At 37.3% G+C, this 20,832-nt stretch overlaps 1 protein-coding gene across 12 annotated transcripts in view; it reads left to right on the top strand.

The window, feature by feature from the left end:
* pot1 (protection of telomeres 1 homolog) overlaps positions 1–20,832 on the top strand; it is a 96,441-nt gene that overhangs the window by 35,593 nt on the left and 40,016 nt on the right. For all 12 annotated transcript variants that reach the window (XR_004336799.1, XM_032547174.1, XM_032547166.1 and 9 more), the window contains 2 exons: positions 7,990–8,286; positions 8,436–8,591. Coding sequence is in view for 11 of the 12 variants with exons in the window: in XM_032547174.1 (XP_032403065.1) it covers positions 7,990–8,286; positions 8,436–8,591 (453 nt within the window). In the remaining variant the exon portion in view is untranslated. The remainder of the gene's footprint in view (positions 1–7,989; positions 8,287–8,435; positions 8,592–20,832) is intronic.

Raw genomic sequence — 20,832 nt, 5'->3', positions numbered from 1 at the left:
TGCGGAAACATCTGCACATTGTCTGGAAACTTCTTTAGGAAAAAACATCTTGCAGAAGTACAAAAACACAGCAGATATATCAGTAAATAAATGGTAAAAAGTATCAGTATTTCCATCAGCATCTATTTCAGAGGCTCGATGGAGGAAGCTGAAAGGTAGAAAATTGCAGACAGAGGGGAGCAGGTTCATAGAAAAAAGAGGTAGGAAATGCAGGATGAAGTTGCTGTTGAATTTTCCTGATTTTATTGTCAACAAAGTATTTGAGAAAACTAGAGATGTCATCTGAACAGAAGTCTGAGGGAAAAGAATTGGGGGGATGAAAGATATTGTTTAACAGTGAATACAGGGTCTTGGTGTTACTTTTGCTAGAAGAAATTATGCCAGAGTAGTAAGCAGATTTTGTTTGAGAGATTAAAGTCTTGCAATGTAGTATGTGCGTAATGTACATGTCCTTGTGCGTGGTGCAGACCAAAGTTTTTAAATAGTGGTTCCAATAGAGCTTTGGAACTTGACATCACTACTGTAGATGTAGTCTGTAGCGTGGTGGCTGATGGAATATGAGCGCCGTCTTGAAGGGCCATAAACTTAACCGACAAAAACGACTTTCTCGTAGATTCTTTGAATCTGAGTTACTTAAAATAATTTTGCAATGGTACGAACTTGCTGAGTTATTGGATGTAATGTCCAATCACACGACCGAAACGATAAAAAGATGGAAAACAGACAATCGTTTCACTGTTTTCCTGCCTGGAAACAACGCAAGGGGTCTAAGGTATCGGAGCTAACAAAAAGAAGATTGTCAGGTTCATTTATCCGAAACACTTTCAAACAGACAAAAAAAGAAGAGAGAGACAAGTGATTAAGTTTTACTTGAGGAGAGAAAGAGAGGACAGTGTATTTGTTACAGTCTCCAAACTCTCTCTGAGGTTCCTCTCTTTCTACTCCTCTTTTATTAGAATCAGAGAGCCCTGGTTACATTAGTTAGCAGCTGCTGGAAGGGCTGAGGCAAACAAAAGTCCAACTGCTAACACACACTCATAAATCTTTTCAATACAATGGAATCTCCTGTCTTAGTGCATGTGAGGTCTCAAGCCCAGTTCCCGTGTCTCTGGGTCACAAGCTTTGACCTTTAGCCTTTGGGTGTTTTTCTTGTCAGGCCAGCTCTTAGTTTTGTCTCCAGAGTGGCTGGTATCTGCTTCCTATTTGGCACGCTTATCAGCTTCCTGCAGACATCTCTGACAAAAACACACATTCCAGAAGAAAACAAAAGAATCTCATCAAAGTTAATAATGAGTATATATATATCTGGTATAGTATTTACAATTTTAACAATTCCCCCCTGAATACACCAGAAAATATACATATTTAGATATACTCAAATTCTCTACCACCACTTCTCTTTGGATTTTTAGCTGAAAGATCACATTTAAGAGCTCAAACATTATTACACTCAAAGGAAAGATGCTAATTTAACACATGTAATCATTCAGACAGGCAGATGTTCTCCACAATGTCATCATCAGTGTCAGCGTCAGAAGAAAATTGTAGTCCTAACGGGTACATTTGGGCTCTGCAGTCTTCCATGGGGGAAATTGCTGTAGTAATTAATCTGTTTAGCTAAGAACACAGACATAGAATACAACAACATCCACATAAAGGAAGAACAGCAGCAAATACTGCAATGGAAACCAAGACAGAGGAGACGAGAGACCGATATTTTTCAAACGCATCCATCCATGAGTCGCACATGGACGTGTCCACTCCTGGGTGGTCTTTCATCTTCCCATTCAGGGTGTTATTTTACCTTTGTTTACCTTTGCTGTGGCGCATTACAGCCGGTGTAGTTTCTAAACGTTGGACTAATTACCTCGTTCATTTGTGAGTACACGTCATTTATCAGAAACATCAAATAGAACAAATATATTTCATAAAATTTTAACAAACAAATGGCTTCTACCGTGGTAATTATGTGAAATTAAATTAATTATATCCCAACTTCAGAAGATTTGCCTTTACCTTTACAGAGCTCTTTGGTTCCTCCTATCAGTCTGTAGCTTCTCATATTGAGGTCATCAAACCAAATTTCAGATCTACCATAACTGACAGACATCTGCTGGCCTCAGGTTTGCAACCAGCTTGTGACTGAGAAACCAGTAACCTCCTCCCAGATGATGACATGAACTTGTTGGTTCCTCTGTCCATTGTAGTAGTTGATATATTGAGAAAATCCGGTAGAAATGATGCACTAATCGTGTCATGTTTACATAGAAACAACACGCCGCAAGGCTTTGTTTGTGAGACTTGCGGTCACGTGGGTCGGTTGTGGGCGGAGCTTGGTAAGGTCCATGGGATCAGACATGTTCTGCAAAAATTTGTTTTTTTAATAAGAGGTAAATTCATAAGTAATATAATATTGGTTTACCTGCCCCATCATCCCTCCTGTTGAGACATGTGTAACACCACGACTCAATATAGCTGCCCATTTATATAGTTTTTTTGGTAGGATTGGTTTAGTCTCTAGTCATAAATAGATGTCCTCTTTTAATTTTGCCCCTTTCTTTTCCGACATCTGCTTTTCTAATTCAGGGCTTTGCTGTTGCATATCTCTTAAGTATATTTTTGTGTATAAGAGTTTGTTCTTCTATATCTAACACTTTTATTTCTGCTGATGCTGCCTCTTCTGCTATTCGATCAGCTAACCTATTTCCATTAAAGACCACATTGGTACCTGTTGTGTGTGCTGCACACTTACAAACTGTTAGTTTAGCTAGCTGTTGTATTGCTTGTAGGAGATCTGTTACTCAGTACTTGAGGACAGTTTTTTCTTTATAATCACACTCATTCACACCAACATGAAAAGTGACAAACAAAAACACAAAACTATTGGTCAGATTTGCAGTCAGTCAAAATTAAATCAGTCACAAATTTTCAGTCTGTCCTCATCTTATTTCTTTACTCAAATTGTTTATCAAATTTTACTGAAGGTTCAGGAATTTTCCAATGTTTTGTTAACAATATTTTTAATGTTTTAATATTTAACTCTAGTCTTCAGGATCCTGTTTTAAATAACGTGCATTTTTAAAAATAGATATCTTAAACTTATGTCAGGATCTAGCAACAACCAATAATTTTCTGCTGCTGAAACTTCACCAATTTCAATAAAATGTAGATTCTTTTTTAGAATCAAACTCTAAATTGACTGTTCGATTTAAATGCAACAAATACTTTATGGTCTACAAACACTGCAGTGTCAATAATTTTCAACACTTAGAGATATTTAATTTAATTCCAAACAAATTCCTTCAATAAGGAAAAAACCTAAGTGTCTGCTGGTTTCCAAAACTTATAAATAGTCCGGAGACGTTTACTTTTCAGGACTGTTCTAATATTTTTCATCGATAACAATTTTTATTTTTATTGTTTTTATTTATTTTTAATCACTAATTGTTTTGTGTTAAAAATAACTTCCCTTCTTCTTAAAAGGAAATTAACACAATCATTTATTTCAACATAATTTGAACCTTCAAGATGACTCTATTTTTCCAAAACATTCCATATGTGTCTCTAAAACCCATCATTCGGTTATAATCTTTAATGTTTTTTTCTAGTTGGTGGAATTCCGTGGCATAATGTATTAGCTCATTGCAGAACTTAAATGTTTACAGCTTCACTTCACAGTTTCCTAATCTATAGCTTCTGTTCAGGACTCAGAGGTAACCAGAACAACCTTAGAGAACTTCTCTAATATTGAGCATTAAGACATCTCTAAAGACATTCTTTGTTGGCTTGATAATTCCTATATGGGAACAGGTTAGTTAGCAAGTAGTCTTCATTGCAGTGGCAGTAAGTGCATAATTCTGTGTTGTTTTTAAAAAAAATAAAAAATGATGTACCTTTTCTCTCGTCATTGTATAATTTGAGCCACTTTAGCTGCGTGTCAGCCCACTGCATAGTTTGAGTAACACTAACTGTGTCCACTTCCACTAAGTGCTTCCTCACCCACAATCCTTCCACAAAGGGGAAGGAAGCCTTTGAGAAGTGCATTCCTAAGTTTATTGATCCCAGTGCTGGAGCCGTGGAACCAAGCAAGCAGCCCTCTTCTCATCAAAACCTAAATTGAGGTATTAAGCTGGATAATGTCCAGGTCGACAAATTAACACTGCTTGTCCACCTCTCCGGATGTCCACTCAAGGGTTCACAATACCAAATTATTATTTTCTATGCAGTTGTGAAACATTTAAAACTTCCCATATTACTTCATTACTCATAAATCATTTGCTTACTCAAACAAATAAACATAAAGCATATTAAGGCCTGTAACGTCTCTCATATACTCAAACAATTCACCCTGAGGAGGAGATGATTTTATGGCAGGAAAAAGAGCTGATAAGGATTTCAGGAGAAACTCCTAATTCTTCTGCTTTCCTGGTTTCCTCTAAAAGTCCAAGGATGGAAAACATACACATGTGGAGGCTGATCTGTTTCTCCATTAGGGTTTGGCACTTGTATCATGGGATATGTTTCAGTTTAATCTAATTTTAAAATTGGGGGTCTTCTGTTACTTGACTTCTAAGGTTATAACTCTTTTTTTATTTCTTATATTTATTTGCAACACTCTCTGCCTTCCTCCTTTTGTTCCCACTAAGCTGCTCTCTTCTTTCTGTGATTGTTTTTAACCATGTCCCACTACAGTTTGATATTGGTTCTCTACAAGTAGTTCCGTATGCACCAGTGTCGCACAAGAAAGTGATTTTTTTCCCCATTAACCAATAGGGTTATTTCAGGTTTAATGTTATCTATTGATAGCAAATCTTGTAAATTTAACAAAACTTCCTTTGTTTGATCAATTTCATTCACTTCATCTAATTTGCGATGTGATGTCTCATTATGTGACTCTGGTGCACTCAGAGCTGATCCTAGTTATACTGAGGTGTGGTATTTTTCTGGCCAGTCTCTGGCCAGATGTCCTTCTTTTCCACAACACCAACACCCTGAAATATTTTATCTAAAATGTTTCTCTACCTTCTCCTCCTCTTCTGCCTCTATGGTTAGGGCCTCTCCCCCTAAAACCTCCTTTTGATAAAATGTTCCTGCTGTAGCTCCTTTTTTCTTCTTTTCTTTTATTATCTTCTCAGCATGGAGGGAAATAATTAATTTCCCTCCATGCTGTATGTTCATTAGGTGAACATACTCACCTAATGTTCCAGTTCTTGATCCTATGTAATATTTGGTCACCCATGTTCTTATAGCATCTTTAGATCCTGCATGCAAAGCATTTTTTAACTGCTGTCTATAGGGTCCATTTTCATCATTATTCTCTTCCAACCCGCTATGAGCCTTGAAAATAGCTGTCATTCTGATTCTGTATTCTTCAAATTGTTCATCATCCTCTTGGTTTGTCCCTACCTATTTCTATATAATTTGCTCTTCTTCAGAATCTCTGGATAGTTCTGTTTGCTAAACCTAATACCCGGTTTATTAGTTCCTGCAAATCATGGGCTCGTGGTCTGTTGTCTTCTTATAACCACTGCGGTTTCATTATCTTTCTTTCTGTGAAACATTAACTGTTTGTTCTTGTCCTTTAATTTAGTCACCTTCTTCTATCCCTGTCTCATCTTCCTTCCTATAAAATATAAATTATTTTTTATGTTCACATTCCTGGCTGTCCTTTTTCTCCCCTTCAACTTCCTTCTTCCCTCTTTTAGCTATATCCATCCAATATTAAGCATCATCATACCTATTTTCCTTCCTAGCTTTTGAAACATTTTTTGTTTTATTTATTTTATTTTTTATTTTTCTGTAGCTCCGTTATTTTCTGTGAATTTAATCTACCATCAAACCCATACCTTTTTATCCATTTTTCGAAATGTTTAACTTTATCGGGGTCTTGATTTTTTGGGGTTTTTTTCAATGAACTTCCAATTTTTACCCTTCAGCATCTGTGCAGCATATGTGTGATCCTACAGATAACTGTAGTTGAATTGTCAGTTATTCCAATCAACATTTTATTATAGTAGAACAACCATGACATTGTAATTTCAAAGAGGTTATCAGTTACAAAGCTGAAGTTGAGTTTTGATTGTAGCTTCTAATTTGGGAATTGGTTAAAGGCATATTTCATCTACTTCCTTGAGCATCTGTGATCTACTTATTTAAATAAAAATAATCAAGGTTTGTTTAACCTGCTGTCCTCAAGGAGGCACTACAGGTGCACCAAAGGCAATAAACACCTTGGACTCACATGCACTAACTATTTGTGTATGTGTGTATATAAATGTAATTGATTTAATATTACAAGTGTCCCCATATATATGGATGGATGGAAATTTAGGTTTCCACCCATCCATTTTCTAACACGCTTATTGCGAGGGGCGCTGGTGTCTATCTCAATGGGTAGCATATTTAGGTTTATATTGTACATATTTCATACATTTGAACTGTTCTAACTGGATTTTCTTTCATTGTACATGTGTAAAATGACAAATTCTAAGTCTTTCTGTGGTGTTGTTAGACTAGCTCAAAGGAAGTAAAAATGAGCTGGAATTGCCATTTAACCAATTCAAACTTGTAGCTTTGTAAATCAGTTAAACACGTATCAGTTAGTACTTTAAAAATAACGCAATCACACTTTTTAATACTTATACCAAACAACATTCTGATTGATTGTAAAAGAATGTACATTAAAAATTTATATCAAATAAAGGAGCCAAGAACTTACCTTTGTTCGTACCACAACATATTCACAATCTGGGTGGTAAAAAATGTCCAAATCGTGTACCTACCCATTCGTAAACTGGACATGTCCCTCCATTGACTTCTAATTCTTAAAATGATTTGCGGTATAAGCAGTGACATCACAGACCAGGTACATATCTGGGAATGTCAATGGAGGCAAATGATCAGGGTCTCTGCTCCAATTTTTTATTTGAAACGGGTTGACATTTCCAATTTTAGCACATTTTTCCATGTTTCGTTTTTGTCATCTGGGAGAAGTCCACTTAGTTTCAAACTGCTTTTCAACGTTATGGAAGAGGATATAGCTGTAACACAATAAAAACACCAGAATAAAGTTTGTTTTGGTCTGTGGCCTTCAAATCTGCTACTATTCCAATTCAATCTTCGTTTCATTCAAATTCAATCTTCGTCTCAGTCTGGGAGTCTTTCATGTGTTTTTTGGCAAACTCTGTGTTGGCTGTCATATGTCTGGCACTGAGAAGAGGCTTCCGTCGGGCCATTCTGCCATATAACCTCAACTGGTGGAAGGCTGCAGTGATAGTTGACTTTGTGGGACTGTCTCCCATCTTTCTACTGCATCTCCAGAGCTCAGCCACCGTGATCTCTGGGCTCTTCTACCACTATTCTTCAGTTTGGCTGAACAGCCAGATTGAACAATCTCCCACGATTCTCCCATGATTGTTCAGTTTGGCTGAACAACCAGGTCTAGGAAGAGTTCTTGTCGTCCCAAACTCCCTTCCATTTAAGGATTACGGAGGCCGTTGTGCTCTTAGGAACCTCAAGTCCTGCAGAAATTCTTTTGTCTTTGGCCAGATCTGTGCCTTACCACAATTCTGTCTCTGAGCTCCTGGGGTAGTTCCTTCAACTTCATGATTCTCATTTGCTCTGACATGCACTGAGCTAGGAGGTCTTATAGACAGGTGTGCGCCTTTCCGATCAATTTAATTAATCACAGCTGGACTTCAATGAAGTAGAACCATCTCAAGGAGGATCAGAGGAAATGGACACCATGTGAGTTAAATATGAGTGTCCCAGCAAAAGATCTGAATACTTATGACAATGTGATATTTCAGGGTTTTTTAGGATAAATTTGCAAAAAATTCTAAATTTCTTTTATTTTCTGTCAAGATGGGATGCTGAGTATACATTCATGAGAAATAATCTGAACATTTTTGATATTAGCAAATGGCTGCAATGAAACTAAGAGTGAAACATTTAAAGGAGTCTGAATACTTTCTGTTCTTTTCTGCACAGGTGCACCCCTACAACAACTCCCTCACGTTAGTCAACACGTTCGGATTCTCTGTGGTGACATTTAGCGGCACAGTTGGTGGAGGTATGGAGCCTCGGACATCTAGTAAAAGCTTCCAGTTGGACGAAGACGACCGGCGCACCGTAGAGGAGCTGCGGGCCTGGGCTGCCTGCCAGGCTCTGCTTTCCTCAGTCTCTGCTGCTGTCCCTCTGTCTGCCGTCCAGCCTAACACCTACTTTGACCTCATCTGCCAGCTGCTGGCCAAAGCCTCCATTGACTCCACCTGCACACTGCTCAGGGTAAGGGGAAGTTTGATTATTTATGACATAACTCCCACTCTTCAACATGTTAGAAAGGCAGACATGGATTCATTTAGCGGAACTCTGAGAGCTTCATTTGATTTGGGACAGATGAGACAAATAAGCCTTACTGGTTTCCTGTCTCCTAGGTCTGGGATGGAACCAGATGTCCTCACGCTCTGCTGAAAGTCATTGTTGAGCCAAACAGCACAGAAGGGCCATCTTCTTTCTCCAAATACAAAGAGAGCCACATTGCAAACGTCCTTGTGTACGACAACCACGTGGAGTTTTCCAAACACCTAAAGGTCAGAGTTCAGAGCGTTATCTCTGGGAATTTTTCCACTTGAGTTAATAGCTACATCCACTGCTAACTTTCCCCAGAACATTTCAGTGTCACTTATGTGTCTTCTAAAGTGTGGAGACACAAAGGTTGGTGTTAAAAAAATATTCGCATTTGGCAAGTTTTGCAAAACCTGCAAATGTTTACTGCTTCTAAAGACAGTCCAAGTGCTTAAAAAAACACCCAGCGTGTTTTTCTAATAAGTTTATGTTTTTGGTGTCCGTACGATGACCCGTTTCAAAAACCCCCGGAATGTAATGTCACAAATCAACAGGCTACTCCACCCTGCAAAGCCGCTTTTCAAAGATGTATGATTATATAATTGCGCATCTGTTTGCTGCCATTTTCAGGTGCTAGTGTAAACATTTACTAGCAGCAGTTTATTTGGATTTAAAGTGACAAGAGGCTAAAACATAATAAAAAGAACTCAATTGGAAGAACTGACCAGACTGAAATCTCACTATCTAAGAATGATTTTGTGCATAAAATGTAGTGAATGTGTTTTGTAGCCCATCCTTACTTATTCAAGGAAGCATAATAAGTCACCTTTAAATGTTTGAAGGTGACTTGCTTGGTGACAACCAAACAAGGTTGTCAGCCTGGCAACAACTCACAAGACAATGCTATCTGGCAAACGCAATCAGATTTCTGATTGGTCAGAGAGATTTCAGACCTTGTCTTCATAAGGTTTTAACATAAATGTTCTGTTACTATACTGGCCATGAACTGTATCAAGTACCAATGTCAAGGTTGGTGTTAAAGTTATGCTTCAAAACTGATCAAATTTTAAATAGTATCCTTCTTCTGGTTTAATCCTTCTATTTACTCTGATTGGATGTGGCTGCACACTGCTGGTCAGCTGGCTAAAAGACCCCTCACTGTTCAGCCAGCATCCATCTGGAGCAGCAAAGAAAGCAGGAAGAAGGAAATGTTTGTGTCCTTTGCCTGCAAGGTCAGACAACCTGTAATTGTCACAAATAAGTCTAACCTGACAATTCACAAAATACCAGCTCCTTAACCCGCTGCTGCAGCCAACTTAGCCAAACTTAGCTCCGAGTTGTCTTACAGGGCATCTCTGTTGTCTCCTCCCTGCTTCTTATGCATCTCATTGCAGCATGAACATTTAGCGCAGGTTCAAAAGATGAAATGCTCAAGGCTTCACATTTAGTTTCCCTCTGTTCTTGTCCTCTGTTCAGTACAAATGTTTTTAAAGGCTTTGTTGTAGATGTATTCCATAGCAGAGAAATAAATGAGGTAGAAGTCTAGGGGTTATGGTTAGGATGGTGACTTATCTGAAAAGTGCCTCGCCCTCAAGACAACATTTGTTGAGATTTGACGCTTTATGAATTAACTTGAGTTCCTGTTTTCAGTGGTTTGGTCATTTCAAGAAATTCGAATATTATCAAAAATGTTTTTTATTTCAGTAAGTTCTTTAAAAACTGAAACTAATTAATAATTTTTGACTCAGAGTGATGAAAGGTTTTCCCCAGTTTATTATAAGCCTGGGGGCCTGCCAGGCTTTACTTCCCCTCCACCCCACTACCTTCCAGGCTAGGCTAAGCGTTGCTTGTTCTTGTTTTTCGAATTGTTTTTCTTTCTTTTTTTTTAATAAGCTGGACTGCTAACATCTTTGCTAAGCTGAGCGTTTCACTGGCAGAGGCGAATTATTCCTAAAAGAAGGATTTATAGTTGATGCACTTAATGGACCAATCACATTGCTGGCACCTCCGTGCTGTCTCAGGTACTGTTTGCTTGATCTCTGAAGTTTACCTCAGCGCGTATTGAAGCGCCTCCTTTCACTCAAATCAGACACAGGCTGACCTGTATGGATATTTACATCAACCCCATGTGAGAAATTGTGTTTCTTTGCAGAATTTTTCATCAAGGTAGGAGTCAAGTTTGAGACTCGGCGCATTAGCTCTGCTTGTGCAGGTCTATGATATAGTATGTAGTTACACTTTCATAGGTGCGTGTTGAGTGTGCAGTGAGGATGAGATATCTTTGTGAACAAAGAATTATGTGCGGAGATTAAACTCACAGCAATAATTTTTTTTAACATTTTTTAAAAAACAATAAAAATATCTGATTAATGCAATTAATTCTTTCATGTTAACATCCACATTCAACCCTGGAAAGGCTACATAAGCTGCAGAGTCGTTTGGACAATATACTTTTAACAATGCATTTGCTGTTACTAATGCCAAAGAAGTGAACCATAAAAAGGTTGACTTTTTATGGCTGACTCCATAAAAAGATTATACTTTGGGACAACGTATAATCCCAAATCTTAGATTTTGTTCTTCAAACTGTATTTTCAGTTGATTCAAACCAATAAAAAGCTGTTGAGAAGAAAAGTCACATTACATGGGGTCGTATCCTTTATCCAGCCCTCATCTGGCAGGACTGTGCTTGTAGGGAAATTAATTAGTATGGATGGTGTTAAGATTGGATCAGCAGTGGGAGATCAGAGAGTGTTTGGCCTCATAGCTCTGCAGAAACAAGATAAAAAGATTTTAATCTGTGTGTGTGACTTAGGGGGCTGTGTCTCCAACAGTCCCTAAGCTCAGCAACGATGATGAAGTTTCAATAATATTGTCCAAAATAGGGAACACTGCAAAAGGTTATCCAGCCATTTAGGTCCAGGTCCTGGCTGCTCCATGTCTTACTTGGGCTTGGTTAGTCTTTGTTTTCTTTACAGCATCAATAATGTAACTGTAGCTACTAGCTACAATCAGAGGCTCAACAGGCCTCTCCCACCATTAAAACGGCTCCACTGTGTTGGTCTGATAAAGTCACATTTCTGGTTAAAGAGGCATTGTAAAGAAGAATGTTATTGTGTCTGTAGTATGATATAGATGCTGTGTCACAGAAGATAAATAACAGCAGCATAAAGCCATTTTTGTTTTGTATACACTAAATATGATATCACACAGAGGCATCAGACACTTTCCTGCATTAGGACCCGTATTTATCTTGTCAGCATTCAATGAGGACTCTTATGTATAGAGGATGTGTTGTGATCCTGTGGTTTGTTTCACTTGCAGAGCCCCACATGAACCTTGATAGAGTGCATGCATCGTGAAATTTTCAAGATAACTGAACAATTTCAATAAAAACCTGCTTGGTTAAAACTGGGTCTTTGCTAAAAATAAAACTACAGAGGCTAAAGGTTGCATTTTCCTAAATTTTGCAGCTACTGCAATAAAAGTTATATTTATCTACAAGTCCTAACACATCTTTACCAGGGTGCCTGTACAGTATAGGTCTTAGGTTTTAATAGACAGTTGAGCTCCATGTCCGACAGATTAGTTATTGAATTCCTACATTCCCTGCTTACTTGAATGATTGTCATAATTACACAAGAGAGACACAATTATTGTCATGTTTCCCCTCACTGTGTCATCTTGGGCAGCTTCCACCTGTTATTTCCTGTTTAGAACTCCTAGTCTAGAGTGCTTTTCTCCACATCACAGACTGTTTTAAGAGGCACTTGACTCTCTTTCCTGTGAAATGAGAACAGCTCTGGGGGAAATGAGGCTCATGGTTCTCAAATTAAATCAAATTATTCAAAGAGTTATTGTAGACAGTGATGGCTGTTGGCAGGAAATGTAGATTTATTTGTATGTAGTGGTCTGTATTACAGCCAATCTGAAGAGGCCTCTGTGACTAAAGACACTGTTTTTCTAAGACAGTCTCATAAAGAGTATGGTCAAGTTTGTCCATAATCTTCTTGATCCTATGAAGAATCCTTCTTTGCATAATCATCTCCAAAGGTTCCACAGTCGTCCCGAGAACAGAACCAGCCTTCCTTATCAGGTTGTTAGCCTTTTCAGGTCACTGGCTCTGATGCTGCTGCCTCAACAGATGTCGGCAGAAGAGATGACACTCTCAACAACAGATTTATAGAAGATCTGCAGCACTTTCCTGCAAACCTCGAAGTAGGGATGTTCGATATGGCATAAAATTCATATTACAATACCCAGACAGCCCAATATGAGTGAAACAACACTGAAACAATGTCAGGCAGAAATATTGAATCTACATTGAAGCATGATATTGAAACGAAATTGAGAGTGGTCAGTAACTTACATGTTGAATCAATGTTAGGGTTTCAACCATAACTGACACTATGTCAATGTTGATTTAACCATCATTGACTGTGAATCTGCGTGCAGATTTGTGTTGATGTTACATTGAATCAGTTAGGAATCAAATGTTGGTTCAACCATCATCTGATTGTGGATCTGCATGCACATTTGCGTTGATTTTACTTTGAATCAGCAAGGTATCAATGTTGATTCAACCATCATCTAAATGTGTATCTGCATGTACAGTACATTTGTGTTGATTTTACCTTGAATCAATGTTAGGAAACAATACTGATTGAACCATCATCTGTATGTGGATCTACATGGACATTTGGGTTGATTTTATATTGAATGAAAGCTAAGGAATCAATGTTGATTCATGTAATTTTTTTGGTCTGATAGTTCTACATCATACCATTAAAACAGGGGTGCCCAAAGTCGGTCCTCGAGGGCTGGCATCCTGCGTGTTTTAGTTCTCTAGCGCAGTATATATACTTATATATTTAATTATTATTTTTTCTTTCTCTCACTCTGCTTGAGTATTTGACAATTAATTAATTTTATTTTTCTTGATTGATATGTTGGAAGTGCACTTTAACTTTAAATCGATTAGTTTGAAATATGATACTTTTTGTTTTATTTTATTTACATTATGCTTAATTTAACTTGATTGAAATATTTGTCTAATTATTAGGAATCTAATTATTGTATTTGCATTTAGTATGCATAAACTAGATGCTTAAATTTAATAATTATTTCCTTTGTATTTGTACATAATTGTTTTTTGATAAAACACTTAATGGGTTTTCTGACCTTTTAGGTCGGGTTTTTTTTTCCCCCTGTTGGATCAGATCCTCATCTGGATTGAAAGATGGCGAGCTAGGAATGGACTATGGACTTTATGATTTGGAAATCAATTTATTCTGAGTCAATTCTCATGTGTCTCATCGTGTTGCTGTAATTCTCTGTTTTTTATTCAAATCACTTAATACATATTCACCAAAACTAAAAGCACTACTTCCTGTTCTTTTCACACCTCAGGCTCCTTAAAAGGACACTCTTCTGATGCTGCTTTTGTAGTCGCTGTTAGCTGCCTAGCCAATAAGTGTTACATACTGAATTGCTTATTAGCCTCTAAAGCCAGTGACGGGCACCTGAGGACGGCAGACGACCATTAGTCATGTCCACTGTTAAGGAAATAAGTAAATCTTACCTAAGGTGAAACGCTGAGTCAATCAAGAACGAATCAAAATGCATTTTGATTATTATTTTATTAAGAAATTAAGCAAAGAATATGAGCAATGACCCCCCTGGCTAGACCAGGGAAGTGAAGAAAAGTTGAAGGTACATCGCTTTTAATATCCACCAGCCCTCTTAAAAAGATTGGAGCAAAAGGGAGTATCTCACCAGTTTCTGTTTACTTCACAACTCTGGTATTTTCACCTGCAGACTTTGACCCTGGATGGTTCAAACCCAAGTCAGAAACACCCTTTATTTTGTGTTTCCAGCAAGCTGCCTCCAACATGAAAGGTGCTTTATAGATAAAATTGCTTGCTTGATTGATTGATTGAAATAAAAACAAAGTTTTGACACAACAGCTCCTCCCTTTGATTCTATGGAAGATCACCTTATAAAAAATTTTGCTCTACTAGGAGATACATACCTGCTGACTATAAGTAAATAAAACGTTGTAACATAAAAAAAATTACAAAGTAAAAGAAAGAAAAAACTTAAGGAAAATGAAATCCTTTAGAAAAGGGGCATACTTCAAAGAGAGTTAACAGTAAAAAATAATTAATGCAATATATATAAAATAAATACATCATAATAAGAAGAAGTTGAGGATTAAGAAATTAACACAGGCAATTTGTTCAGGAGTTTCTTCAGGTTCCAATAAAAACATATTCTAGCAAACTAAAGGAGACTCGGGTACAACAAGTAAACATGTTGTTTTACTGTTTCAAAATTCAACAAAGTTGCACTATATGGAATCTGCAAGTGATGAAGAAAGAAAAAAAAATGTTTAAGGCACAAATAAAGTTTTTTCTTAAAGGAACAAATGCACACATCCTAAATGGTCTACAAGAAAACATTTAACACGTAAGCACTCTGACTGGAACTAATACGACACAGAAAGTTAAGAAAACTAATATCACAACTAAACTTAATTTTAAAGTAAGTAGTTCCAACTATATTTTATTAAATTATTCATACTCCATCAAGTAATCCTCATCAGAATCAACCCCCTGCGATACTTCAACACTTTGATGCAAACAGAACAGAGACCTCTACTGAAAAAGCTTCATCAGCTTCCAGGAGATGATCAGGGAAAACACAAAGAAACATACCTGTGGTTTAAGATATGATATTCCAAATCAGATACTCCTATCCAACCTGCAATAACTGTCCAATTTGGAATTGGTATGACCATGAAGGTGATCTTCCCATCTCTGACAACACATCTGTTGAACACACAAACCGCACCAATCTTGGTGGGAGCATCAAAGGTCAGCATCAGTCACTGATAATGACTGATGGTCATTATCAATGACATAATTGATAATGTATAGTTGTAAACTGATGTAAACTTGTATAGTTTATAATGACTATAAACTATGCAAGTTTATAGTCATTATAAACCCTATTAGAAAAAATGATAAGTCAGTTCATCCAAATTAGTCTCTAAATAGGGTTTTTTTTGTTTTGTTTTTTTCAATACTTCCTTTCATATAGTCAAACAATTCACCCTGACGAGGATATTGCGTTCTGGAACCACTTAGACCCATTCTTCCTGAATTGGGTAGAATATCCTCTTTAGACTGCAAACGTCTTCGCAGACGTCAAACGTCCAACAAATCAGCTTTGTGGTCGCTCTGCCTCTTAATCCTCTAAGAGGGGCCTTTATTTCTGATAAAGGTCTTTAGGATTCTCTAAAAGTTTAAAGTGGAACTTTAACCCGGTTTGGGACTCGAACCCAAACAAGTGGGGGGGACTCTAACCCACCTTATATATATATGTGTATATATATATATATATTGTGTATATATATACAGTATATAGTTTTATTTCTTTTTTTCCTGGGACTTTAACCCGACCTTTCCTTTTAATACCGTCAATCTTTATTCCCCAGGGTGAAAGGTTTATCGGATTCTTTACTATTTTAGATTTTATAATTTAGAATTTGCAAAGTTAATTTGTTAGCCTGAGTTGAGTATCCCACCTGATAACAGTGGTTTTGAGTTTGTTGATCCTAGCACTGGAGCCATGGAGCCGACCAACAGCCCTCTTCTCTCTCAAATCCTAAATGAGGTTTGAGGCTGGAGTCTAGTCCAGATTGGCCAATCACTGTTTGTCGACGTCCTCGGATGTCCAGTCGAGGGATTCGGGTCACGGCACCAAATTGATGTGGATAAAACTATTTTACCAAGCACTGTCAGGTAAAATCACTCAATCAGTTTTATTCATATATTGTGCACAATGCAGAGAGCTTGTAGGACAATCAATAATGAAGCAGGTCTGGATGAAAAGCTCTGCCAGGCAGAGACAACACATGAGTTTTATACCAAGGATAAGGAATTCAAAATAAGGGGCGAGACTGTCTGGTTCTGATGCAGCTGTAGAAAACAACTCCCAGCCATGTACATGTAACCCAAATGGTTCTTTTGGTGAGAGTTCACAAGCATTTCATATAACATGATCAGCAGATGTTAACTTGTAGTAATTTTCCACCACAGTCCCTTGTAGTGTTTCTAGCTAAGTTTATGCCTTGTTATTTTTTACTCTAGGTTTAGTTATTTATTTAGTGTCAATCTACTTCTGCCCTTCCTTAGTGCTTCTAGTCATTCTAGTTTGAGTATTCTGTGTTCTTTATCAGTTCAGTCTTATTCCTGTCAGTTCCTTCATAGTTTCTCCTTGTGTATCTGTCTCACTAGTTTTATTATGTTTCTTCAGTGTTAGAATTATTTTCTGCTTCCCTGTTTTCTATCTCTCTCTCCATCCTCACTCTTGCTCCAACTACTCACACCCAAAATCAATTAGATCACCAGTCCAGGTCTATTCTTCACACTTTTTACCTCACAGCTTATAAACTCCTCATTCTCTGTCACCAATCATCAAACCTTCACCACATGCTCGGCCCACTTTGTCACATGCCTTTTGTTCTTTCTTGTTAAAACATTAGCTTTGTTTTGTATTCTTATTAATATCATGTAACTGAAGTGTTTTATAGACTAGTGTGTTCAGCAGAGGTGTGACCAAGTCACTGTGTTGCAAGTCTCAAGTAAGTCTCAAGTCTCTGTCCTCAAGTCCGAGTCAAGTCTCAAGTAAAGACAGGCAAAAGTCGAGTCAAGTCTCAAGTCAGGAACCTTGAATTTCAAGTCATTTCGAGTCGTTTTTATTTTTTTTATAATTTGCAATTATACATAAAATTCAAATATTAGACCATTTGTTCTTTTTAAAATATGTATTTGAGGTTCATTTGTGATCCTCTTATTCATCTGGTATTCTTCAAATCTGTCAGAAGTAAACAGATGTCAGAAAATAAATTACAGCCATTCATGAATTACATTTGACTTCAGTTTACTCCTTCTATTCATAAATAAACATCAACACTACAACAATCATAGTTTTCAAAAAATGAAATAAGTATAAATGAAGTTATCACAAGTAAACTCAGGAAGGTCTGGTGCATTTATTTTTCTGCTTTTATTTCTAAGTATGTTAGTTTCAGTCCTCCGTAAATATGGGACAGATATTCTAAACACAAAATTTATTTGGGACAGTCACTGTATTTGGTCTTTTTTTTTTTTTTCCCAGCAAAGCTATACTACTTGGAAATGGGTTCTGTGCGACATGTGACAGTCACGCCGGTCAGTGCATTAAGTCAAAAACAGTTGACTTAATGCACTGACTGCAGTAAACAATATATTGTCAATATAATTTCCCAACGTAGATGTCTTCAAATACACCAACCATCCTTAGATGATACTAGACCCGGCTCATCATCATGATGGGACAGAGAGACTCTGTTCCCTGTGTTCAGGTCCAGAATCTGCTTTCTGTTCCGGAGCCCCGCTCACTATCCACTGGCTTCCTGAGCTAACACGGTGCACATTATTTGTGGAGGCATTTGAAGGACCGGATTTATGGTAAATCATCACCAATTTAACCCGGAGTACACATGCTAACACGAAGTTAGCTAAAGTCAGCTATCTTACAGCAAAAGAAAAATGCCACCTACCGATCTCTGTGAAGCTTCAAATGCCGGACAAAGTTGGACGTCGTGGCATCTCCATCCGATATTCTCTTCTTGCATGTTTTACAAGTTGCAGTTCGTTTTTTAGTCGAAAGTTCATAACCTACATAGCCAAAAGAAATTACTCGCGGAAGCATATTCGAGCGGTTATTTCGTATTTCGTTCCCTGAGCTCTGTAGCTTTGCCGCGGTTTTTTAAACGTCCAAATCCTGTTAATTTGATTGGTTGTGCTGCAGCTACGTACACATACATACATAAGGAGAGAGGAAAAACATAGTGACGGTCTGCGCATATTGATACGGAATGAGTGAAATTAATTAATGACGCCACTTTATAAATAATGTGTTTTAAATTTTAAGACTTTGAGTAAAAAATATCAAGTCTTTTCAAGTAAACAGCTTCAAGTCGAGTCAAGTCCCAAGTCAATGGCATGAAAGTCAAAGTCAAGTCCGAGTCTTTGAGCATTTTTTCAAGTCAAGTCTCAAGTCGTGATTTTAACGACTCGAGTCTGACTCGAGTCCAAGTCATGTGACTCGAGTCCCCACCTCTGGTGTTCAGCTTAATTTGTTTAATTTTTCACAAGAAAAATTCCTATTAACAGCAGAGTTAGAGAACCTAAAGATCACAAAATTTCACCAAAGCCTATTTTAACACTGAAATTTGTCTCAGTTGTTGTCTGACCAATCTCTAAGACAGTGTTATCAATCACTAAAATTTAATCAAGCAAAATCCAAGTTTTTACTGTATAGTCGACACCATAACATTAAAATTTAAACATAAACTTGCTGATGCTGGCATTTCTTATTTAAAATTTCACTCCTGTGGCTATGAATGAACTGAATTACTTCCTCAGTTGTTGCAAAGTTTAAGTTATGTATTTATGTTCATAATACATTCATGTATTTTTATGTTATTCATAATTTATTTTCCTATTTCTGATAAGGATGAGAATCTAAAACTCTTTGAGTTAATTCTTTAAACTCTTTTCTTTGCCTTTTCCAAAGTCTTTACATTTTTTATGTCTATACTGTTATTTTTATGATCCATTTCACTTGCTTCTGTAACATTATATTAAATTTTACTCACTTGGAAAATCTGTCCCAGCATTCCTTAGTTTGTCCCGTATACCTGATCCTCCAGGACTGGAGGAGGTCTGACCTTTTCTCCGAGCCTCAGGCTCGACTGTGCACAGCTTCAAACTCTGTCAGCTCCTACATCCAGTCCCGTGGGATTCTGGGCGTTTGACTCAGAAATGAAAATTTCAAATATTAGGAAACTTAATTATAAAAATCCTCACTAAGACAGAAATTCCAAGAATGATTTTAAATTATCTTCCTGGATGCTGCTTCCACTGAACACATAGATCGCTCCACTGACAATGACAGACAGGTTGTGCTCAACAACTCGCACACAGACATTTTCACATTTATTTGTTTAAAACCTGTCAAATTAATATGTTTTCCCGTTTCTTTCTGTTATTTAGACTTAAATTTGCATCTAAGATTTACCAAAAACGTTTGTCACCCATTTTTTTTTAGACTGGCCAAGCAGGAAAGTGTGGAACCGAACAGACTCCCATGTTTAAAATGCAGGTGGATTAGCTGGCCAAACATCTGTCAATGTCAAATTTATTTATATAGCACTTTAAAACCAGGTGTAAAACAGCACCAAAGTGCTGTACAAGAACTACAATAACACAAATTGATACAGAGCATCAAAACACTACTTCAAATAAATGCCAAAGAATAAAAATGAGTTTTGAGAAGCGATTTAAAATGATCCAGGCTGTGGGCAGATCTAATTTGGAAAGGTAAATTGTTCCATAGAATAGGAGCAACAACAGAAAAAGCCCAATCTCCTTTCCTCTTAAGTCGGTTCCAAGGAACTTTCAGTAATAGCTGATAATTTGATCGTAGGGTTCTGGACAAAGACTGAAATTTTAAAAGGTCCCGAAGATAAGGGGGAGCTAACCCATTTAAAACTTTATAAGTTAATTAAAGAATCTAGAAATCTATTCGATAAAAGACGGGTAGCCAGTGTAAAGAGGGCAGTATGGGCCTTATATGATCATGCTTCCTGGATCCTGTAAGAAGCCGTGCTGCTGCGTTCTGGATCATTTGGAGTCGCTGCATCTGTGATTTATCCATGCCTCTATATAATAAATTGCAATAATCCAAACGAGATGTAATGAAGGCATGGATAGGTCCTTCAAAGTCCTTAAAACAAAAATAAGATTTAACTTTTGCTAAAACCGGCAGGTGATAAAAACTTGATTTAACGACAGAGCTAACTTGTTTATCTAGCTTTAAACAGCTATCAAAAGTAAAACCAAGATTCCTAGCAGAGGTCTGACAAAACCGAGCTAAGGAACCAAGAATCACATCTGGATTTGTAGTGTGAAGACTTTGACCAAATAATATAACTTGAGTTTTACTTTGATTGAGGTGAAGAAAGTTTTGTTCCATCCAAGATTTGACTTCAGCTAAGCAATCTATCAATAGCTGAAGAGATTCATTTTTACCATTTTGTAGTTTAAGGGGCATATAAATCTGGACGTTATCCGCAAAGCAATGAAAAGAAACGTTAAATTTATGGAAAATCTGACCAAGAGGCAATAAATATAAGATAAACAAAATGGGACCTAAAATTGAGCCTTGGGGAATGCCATACTTTAAAGGTTTGGCCCTGTCGTGGAAAAAAACTATTTCCAAGCACTGTTCAGGTAAAATCACTCAATCCGGTTTATTCATATATTGTGCACAATACAGAGAGCTTGTAGGACAATCAGTAATGAAGCAGGTCTGGATGAAAGCTCTGCCAGGCAGAGACGACACATGAGTTTTATACAAAGGGATAAGGAATCC

This window comes from Xiphophorus hellerii, chromosome 2, assembly GCF_003331165.1.
Source record: "Xiphophorus hellerii strain 12219 chromosome 2, Xiphophorus_hellerii-4.1, whole genome shotgun sequence".
In the NCBI taxonomy this organism is placed as follows: domain Eukaryota; kingdom Metazoa; phylum Chordata; class Actinopteri; order Cyprinodontiformes; family Poeciliidae; genus Xiphophorus; species Xiphophorus hellerii.
Note: the sequence above shows the minus strand (reverse complement) of the source record. Positions and strands in the feature narration are given on the sequence as shown.